General features: G+C 43.7%; 1 protein-coding gene across 1 annotated transcript; it reads left to right on the forward strand.

The window, feature by feature from the left end:
- The first annotated feature begins 273 nt into the window (after nt 1–273).
- Nucleotides 274–4,964, forward strand: LOC144901164 (ras-GEF domain-containing family member 1B-B-like). The gene is made up of 13 exons (XM_078794348.1): nt 274–339; nt 420–539; nt 614–751; nt 1,333–1,536; nt 1,690–1,752; nt 1,886–1,963; nt 2,067–2,169; nt 2,332–2,411; nt 2,497–2,688; nt 2,851–2,974; nt 4,680–4,684; nt 4,762–4,820; nt 4,862–4,964. The coding sequence occupies exons 1-13, from the start codon at nt 274–276 to the stop codon at nt 4,962–4,964; spliced, it is 1,335 nt and encodes a 444-aa protein (XP_078650474.1).
- Nucleotides 4,965–8,821: the final 3,857 nt, after the last annotated feature.

Raw genomic sequence — 8,821 nt, forward strand, 5'->3', positions numbered from 1 at the left:
TTGGACAGGTACGCTGGAAAAAATAAAACGCACGGCTTAAAAGAAATACATCGTAAAACAATTTGCTGATATTAGATGTTCTGCTTTGTTGGTTAGTTTTGTTAATTTTTACAGGCTGGTAACGTGTGATTTGTGTGTAGTAACGTGTTCATTATAATATGAAATATAACGACTAACTTGCACTTGTTTACTTACACGTTGACTTCGAGAATGAAAATAATATTTTGTTGTTTATTGTCTTGTTTGCAGGTGAACATGTTCAATTACAGGCAAATGGCAAACAATTTGGTTTCAGCATCTCTTGAGGCGCTGATCCAACACATGGATTACTACCCTGATGTGAGTTCCATCTTTCTGTCAATGCACTTGTCAGCCTCACTTGTCCTCACCATCCCCTTCTGTGTCCTTCACATCATTAGAAGCCGTACGCCTTCAACTTCCTGTTGACTTCACGTCTCTTCCTGCAGCCCTATGATCTAATGACACGAGTTTGCCACTTGTGTTTGGAGCAGGGCTCTGGAGATGACCTGCTAGATCAGGTCTGTAGATTACAACTGACAACAAGTTGTAATAACTGACAAGGTATTTATGCTTACATTTGATGTTTCTTCAGATACGTCTCTACGAAGAGGCGAAGAAGCTGGTGCAGCTGATGACTGAGTGGACTGAGGCCTTTCCACACGACTTCAGCGATGAGCGGATGATGCGTTCTCTCAGAGATATAACACATCATGTAGCTGGCGTGGACGAGGTTAGTGTCACATTTCCTCCGTACATCAAACACTAGATCAGTGTTTCTCCACCTTTCCTGAGCCACGTTTTTTTTTGGGGGGGGGGCGATCTTGCGGCACATCACTAACCCAAAATGTTACAAAATGTCGCCACGACCTCTCACGTGCATCACTAGTCTATTGTAGGAACGATGCAATCAGCTTCGTGTTCCCACACGGACGAATATTACATTGCTCGGGCAGTCGTTACACCACGGACACTAAACAATTACATAATATTTGCAGAAAATTATTAATAAATGTTAATTTAAAAAAGTGATAATTCCTCACTAGTGCACCACGGCACAGTGGTTAAAAATTACCACACTAGATGACACTAACTATATTATATACTATATTATAGAGCTGTAAATCCCCATTCAATTCCATTGGACTGCACTGATGCTACTTTTTGTTCTGTCCACTAGAGGGCGCTAAACTCATTTTGTTCACTAGATGGTGCATATGCGTCTTTTGGTCAGCTAATGGCACTGACACACAGTTCACTCGTCATCACTTTCTATTCATATGATATATTTTTTCCCTTTCTTTTTGTCACTAGTACTCACTACGAGACATACAGCAGGCGACTGACCGTCTTCTGAAAAGCAAGTCAACACTCATCCAATATGAAGAGGAATTCGCTGTGCTAAACTCCATGCTAGCCGAGCAACCTGCCTCACCGGAACCGGAGGAAAGAAGCGGCATACTGAGCATGTGCGATGACCCCATCATCTTCGCCCAGCAGCTCACACACATTGAAATAGTAAGCACTTACTTGGGACTCCATAGTATGATATTGTACACTAACCACACCTTTAGTCATATAGTAAATATGTGGTTGTGGTGTACAAATACAACTTTGAAATATTTTTCTTCATCACCATTTCACTTTTATTGCTGATCCTTTTTCTTCCAGGACAGGATGAGTTTGATCGGGCCGGAGGAGTTCACCCAATCATTTGCAGTGAAGAACCCTCAGGTAGATGTGCAGTGACAGTTATTATGTCTGTGTGTGTCTGGACTTAAAACATTACATGACCAATTTTCCCTACTTACTGACTTACAGGTGTTTGTGTGTTGGTCTTTTTTGTCTCTCATGTGCATGTTTTCAGTGTCAGGGCAGCAACCTTGAGGCTTATGTGAGGTGGTTCAACAGACTGAGCTCCCTTGTGGCTACTGAGATCTGTATGGTATGTTCCCTGGTGTTTGCATTTAGTCAGCTTGTAAAGATTTCATGGCGCTCCATACGGGTTGTTTAGGAGTCTGTGACTTATTCGTGTTCTGGCATTGCAGCCGACCAAGAAGAAACACAGAGATGGAGTGGTCAAGTTCTTCATCGATGTGGCTCAGCAGTGTTTGGATATTGGAAACTTCAACTCCCTAATGGCCATCATTGGTGAGTATTTTTTTACCATGAACTCTGCTGCCTTTTGTTCCAGCTTTTGAGTTTTTCTTTTTTCTTTTTCTAGACCTGATAGTGAAGTATTGTTGTCTTACAAAAAAAGCACAGATGGACTCTTTTTGTGTGTGTCACTAAATCTGTGATTCTACCTTTCAGCGGGGATGAACATGAACTGTATTTCCAAGCTGAAAAAGACCTGGAATAAAGACAACACTCACAGGTTTAAAACCTTAGAGGTGAGGAAAAATCACATGACCAAATACTAAATACCATCATGGAGGACACAGTACACTATCATTGCCTTATTCTTGGTTGTCTCAGAACCTGATGGACCCATCCTATAACTTCAAGAACTATCGCACTGCGCTCCATGACGCCACTGAGATGTCCAACACTGCTGACAGCACCCAGGAGAAGATTGTCATTCCTTTCTTCTGTCTTCTCATGAAGGACATCTTCTTCCTGGATGAAAGCTGTGCTAGCAGGCTTCCTAATGGACACATCAACCTTGAGGTTGGTACACAATTAAACACACACCTCAGTTTTCATCATGAATCTGTACTTTAACCAAATAAACCACACAAATGTAATAAATAAAATATGGATGAGTATAGTGTATGTAAGTGTAGGTAGCTATGATTAGATTTGACTCAAATGTGTTTTCTTTTTTTTCAGAAACTGGAGGATATTACAAAGCCGATCAGCCAGTTTCTGCTCTGGCGTCAGGCCATATGCCCATTCCACAGAGATGAGACAATCCTTCAGTTTCTCATCACCATGCCGATCATCACCGAAGACGGTAAATCAACCCGCTGTTATATCTTGTCTTGTTTTATACTTTATCATGTACATTATATGGATAAAAATGACTGCATGTGGATTAGGGATGAATGTATTATTTTTTATGAGACAATTAGTTAAAGTTATGTGTGGTGTTTTGTTTCTGCAGAGCTCCATCTGATCTCTGAAGGCATCGTGAAGGACAGCCGTCCATCTTTTTGGGGGTTCCTCACACAAAAATTAAAAAAAAAGAAAAAACAATAAACCATTCAAAACCATTCTTATATTCCTTTCTTTCTCTGAAGATCCTCTGTCCCATCAGTCCAGCATCATTCAGGATGCTCACTCACTTTTGTTCTGCTCAGCCATTGGGGCAGATAATTTTATTCATCTAAATGCTTTGGGGATGAGACTCTGAGGCCATGGTTTCAGTCCAAAAGGTCTTACTCAAACCAAAACGGATGCTAACCAAATAGATTTTTCTCATAAGAAATCATTCATTCATTCATTCATTTTCTACCGCTTATCCTCACCAGGGTGCTGGAGCCTATCCCAGCTGCCTTCGGGCGAGAGGCGGGGTACACCCTGGACTGGTCACCAACCAATCACAGGGCACATATAGACAAACAACCATTCACACTCACATTCATACCTATGGACAATTTGGAGTGGCCAATTAACCTAGCATGTTTTTGGAATGTGGGAGGAAACCGGAGTACCCGGAGAAAACCCACGCATGCACGGGGAGAACATGCAAACTCCACACAGAGATGGCCGAGGGTGGAATTGAACTCGGGTCTCCTAGCTGTGAGGTGCTAACCATTTGTCCGCCATGCAACATTATTAGAACCCTCTAAATATTAAATAACACCTATAGCGACTTCATCCAAAAGAGTCGAGAGGCTGAAGCCGGGCCTTTCCTTTGTCTGACGCGCCACACATAAAAAATCTCCGAGATACAAAAAATGAGTTCAACCTTTTATTAAAGAAAATTAAAGATCAACTTATGATACCGTGCACAAACTCATAATCAAAGTAATCACAGAGATTAAATGAATTAGCGGTCAACAAAAAATACGGCAACCCTGCTCACCCTCTCTCTGTCTCTCTCTGGCCACACAGGTGAACAGGTGCCTTTATTAATGAAACGTCACCGCCCATAACCATTTGACCTACTTCCCGTGTCCACGTGATCACAACGAATCTAAATAATATCATAAACAATAACAAACACCACTATTCAAGTTTAAACTATCATGCACCTACAAAGAATCAATCCAAATTCATTCATGGCTCCTACATTCCAGCCCCTAATTATTAGGTTCACACATAATAATTACCCATATTCATATCAATAGGAGACATGTAACAATTAAAAGCTTCATATTTAGAGTCCATAATACATATATTGTCTTCTGTCTTCTTTCTTCTTGAATCCAAAGTCTGTGAAGTCAATAATCAGGCTCAATCAAAAGATTTTAGCCATCATTCTTTGGCAAGTCTTCAGCTTCCTGTAGTAGGCAGATCTTCGTAATTGGGCGATCCAAGCAACTGCCCTTTGTTTTGATCCGCACCTGCCGCACTAATCCTCTTCTATCTGGAAAGGTTTGAAGAACTTTTCCCATAACCCAGGAATTTCGAGGTGCTGTGTTGTCCACAATAAGCACTATATCTCCAGGGACAATGTTGCGCTTCACTCTGGACCATCTCTGACGCTCCTGCAGTTGTGGTAAGTATTCTTTAATCCACCTTTTCCAGAATAAATCTGACATGTATTGCACCTGCCTCCATCGCCTGCGAGCGTAGAGGTCAGCTGCCTGGCAGTCTCCTGGTGGTAAAGATGGTAAAGTCTTCAGCAGCAACAGGTGATTTGGCGTCAAGGCCTCCAGATCATTCGGATCTGTAGATGCCTTGGTAATCGGCCTGCTGTTAACGATGGACTCCACTTCACAAAGAACCGTGTGAAGGCCCTCTTCATCCAGATTTTGCACGTTCAGAGTAGAATTTAGGACTTTCCTCACAGACCGGATTAACCTCTCCCAAGATCCTCCATGATGTGAGCCAGCGGGGGGGTTAAAGGTCCATTTTATTCCTTTCTGAAGAAGTGCATTGTTAATCTGTGACTGATTCCATTGTTCAATAGCTGTTCTCAACTCACGCTCTGCTCCAATGAAGTTTGTCCCATTGTCCGAGCGCAGTTCCTGGACTTGACCTCGTCTTGCTATAAAGCATCTGAGTGCATTTATGAAGGAGTCTGTGTCCAATGAAGATGCTACTTCGATGTGAATTGCCCGTATGGCCAAACAGGTAAAAATAACACCATACCTCTTTACAACACTCCTTCTACTCTTCACTTCAAACGGTCCAAAATAGTCAACTCCAACACGAGTAAAAGGCGGCTCATCTGGAGTCACTCTTTCAGCAGGTAGATCTGCCATCTGCTGGGACACTGGCTGAGCATTCAGTCTCCGACAGATGACACACTTAGACAGAGCTCTCCTTATGGCTGTACTAGCCCCAGTGATCCAATACTTCTCCCGCAGTTTGGCTAGCATGTGGTTACGGCCACCATGTCCCACTTCCTGGTGAATATGCCTTAGAATAATGTCTGAGATATGGAAATCTTTAGCCAATATGATGGGATGTTTAGCCTCTGCAGGCATAGAAGACCTGCTCAGTCGACCGCCAACTCTCAGAACACCATCTTCAACCAGTGGGCAGAGTTTATAAATATGGCTATGGCCCTTAACACTTTTGCCTTTTTGGAGCCTGGAGAATTCCTCTGGAAACTTCTTCCTTTCCATCCATGATTTCCATCTCGGCCTTCTCCAGCTCCTCCACTGTCAGACAACTTGAACGATTCTCCTCTTTAAAAACATCCATATTCTTCTTCAAAGAACATTCCTTGTGTATCACATCCAAATCAGACTGGGCACGCTCGGTGGTCAACTGTTTCCTTTTCTGACAGCAAGCCAAAAGCCAGTTCTTGAATCTCAACATCCAAGCTACGGACCTTTTCAGACCAGTCCAAGATGAGAAACAACTGATCATGTGAACCAAAGCATCATCCTCCTTGCTGGCCTGTACAGCATTCCCTGCAACAGCTTTCTTGACCTCAGGGTCATCTGATGGAAGCTGTTGAACATCCTCAGGATTAACAGGCCACGAACACTCAGGTTGATGGAGAAAAGGTGGACCTGACACCCATGTTAGATTTTTGAGGAATGCATCCACTTTCAAGCCTCTCGAGGCCACATCTGCTGGATTACTTGCAGTGTCTACGTACCTCCATTGAGAAGACAGTGAAACTTTGAGAATCTCCGAGACCCTGTTGGCAACAAAAACTTTGAACCTGAAAGTCTCATTCTTGATATATTTGAGTACAGATGCACTGTCTGTCCAAAACACGGAATCCTGTAGATCCAAATGTAGCTCTTTCCTCCACAGGACATCAATACGGCTCGCCATAGTGGCAGCGATTAGCTCCATACGAGGGATGGTAACAGACTTAAGTGGAGCCACCCTTGCCTTTCCCATGACAAAAGCACTGTGTACCTGAGAGTCTTTGTTACGTGACAGCAGGTAAGTCACTACCCCGTAGCCATCTTCACTTGCATCACAGAAATGGTGCAGCTGTGCGGTGGTTATCTCTCCAAAGTTTAGTGGTTTCAGGCATCTCATGACGTTAAAACCCTCTAGACGGCACAGTTCCTGTAGCCACGTCTTCCATTCTTTGACAACTGGTTCAGGTATGATGTCATCCCAGCCAAGTGATCTCCTGCACAGATCTCTCAAGATTTTCTTAGCCAATAATACTACAGGGCTCAGGATTCCAAGAGGATCATAGATGGAGCTGACAGTTGAGAGAATTCCCCTCCTGGTGAGTGGTCTGTCCTTGATAATGATCTTAAACTTAAAGGTGTCCGACTGAATACACCATTCCACACCCAGCACTCTCTCCACTGGTAGCTGATCCTGATCCAGGTCCAAGTCTGTAATGTCTGTTGCTCGGTGGCTTTCAGGTATTGCAACCATAAACTCACGTCTGTTGCTTATCCATTTCATAAGCTTAAACCCACCCTTTGCACAGATGGAGACAAGGTCATGATGGAGAGATACAGCTTCCTCCTCTGAAGTCACCGACACCAGACAATCATCAACGCAGAAGCAATGTAGGACCTTATCAATCACTTCTTGGCTGAACTGTTCCTTATTATCTTCTGCACATTTCCTGAGAGCAAAATTGGCGCAGCTGGGAGACTAAGTTGCCCCGAAGAGATGCACCATCATCCTGAAGTCACTGGGTTCTTTAATTTAAATCCCCATCAGGCCACCAGAGAAACCTCAACAAATCTGCGTCTTCAGCTGGTACCCTTACCTGGTGAAACATGGACTCAATATCTGCCATGATCACCACTGGTTCTTTCCGGAACCTGGTCACCACTCCAATCAATGAACTGGTCAGGTCCGGTCCTTGCAGGAGCTCAGCATTAAGAGATGTTCCTTGGAAACTCGCTCCACAGTCGAAAACGACTCTGATTTTCCTCTTCTTCGGATGATAGACACCATGATGGGGGATATACCAAACCTTGCCATCACAGCAGTCCAACTCCTCTTCAGGCACCTTTTCGGCATAACCTTTGGCAACCAGATCATTCATGAAGGCTGTATATTCTGCGTGGAATGACGAGTCCTTCAGAAGCCTCCTCTTCAGGTATTTTGCACGTTGCTCAACAATTATTATTTGGCATGTTGAGTTCCTCATTCCTTGTTTCATCGTAATCTGATCTGGTAATGGCCATTCACTTGCTTTGCTGAGTTTCTCACCAAATCCATAAACTTCTGATCCTCTCTTGACATTCCAGGTTGCTCATCGATACTACATTCAGGGAAATCCACTTTGAACTGCTGCTGCCAAAGTTCATCCAAATTTACAACTGACACTCTGTTCACAGATAACTCTGGCTGCTCACAATCCATCGCTTCCTCACTTTCTCCATTTAGAGGTCCATTCACAGTCCAGCCCAGCATTGTCCTAATTGCATAGGGCCCACCATTGACGCTATGAATGACTTGCAATGGTTCCAAAGCCTTGGGAACATTTGTCCCAATCAGCAGCTCAATCCCTGCCTCCACTTCAGGCAACTGGACATGTTTCAAATGTGGCCATTTCTGAAGATCCCTCTGTCTTGGAATGTCCCACTGTGGACGGGCATATACTCCTGTGTGAAAGTTTTGGGCAGATCACAGAAATTATCGCAGTTTAAACCAGCCACCTCCAGTCCTGACACAATATGGCTGCTCACTACCCTTTCTTGGCCCATGGTCCGCAAGAGAATACGTGCCTTCTTTCCTGTGAGGCCCAGCTTGTGCAGTAGTGCCTCTGTGCAGAATACTGCTGTGCTTCCCTGATCCAAGAAAGCATAGGTTATAATAATCTTGCTGCCCTTCTTCGACTTAACTTGTACGGGGACTATGGGAAGTTTACACTCATGATCACCAGCCCCAGTGAGACCACTTGACACCAGGGTGCTGTCCGCAGCTTTCTCTGATTTCCCTTCAGCTTGATCAGAGTCCTTTGACTTTGCCTTTGGAATATGAAGAACATTTGGATGTAAAAGACCACACTTTGCACAAGAAATCCGTTTTCTGCAATCCTTGCTAATGTGTCCTATACACAAGCAGCCAAAACAGACACCTTTTTCTCGTAAGAAGCCTATCTTCTCCTTGTGGGGTCTTTTCTCCAACTGGGGACACTAATCCAATATGTGTCCTCCTCCACAACAAAGACACATCCTCCTTGCAGCTTGAAATTGTTCCTTCTCTTTGGTTCTAGAATGTTGTTTTCTACAGGAGCTACCGTGGT

This window comes from Doryrhamphus excisus, linkage group LG10 (assembly GCF_037039965.1).
Source record: "Doryrhamphus excisus strain RoL-2023G ecotype Guam linkage group LG10, RoL_Dexc_Guam_v1.1, whole genome shotgun sequence".
NCBI lineage: Eukaryota > Metazoa > Chordata > Actinopteri > Syngnathiformes > Syngnathidae > Doryrhamphus > Doryrhamphus excisus.

Coding starts and splice junctions, on each gene's coding strand:
- LOC144901164 (XM_078794348.1), top strand. CDS start 274: ATGGCAAACAATTTGGTTTCAGCATCTCTTGAGGCGCTGATCCAACAC. Junction 1,537..1,689: donor AGCTCACACACATTGAAATA/GTAAGCACTTAC, acceptor TTTTTCTTCCAG/GACAGGATGAGTTTGATCGG. Junction 1,753..1,885: donor TTGCAGTGAAGAACCCTCAG/GTAGATGTGCAG, acceptor GCATGTTTTCAG/TGTCAGGGCAGCAACCTTGA.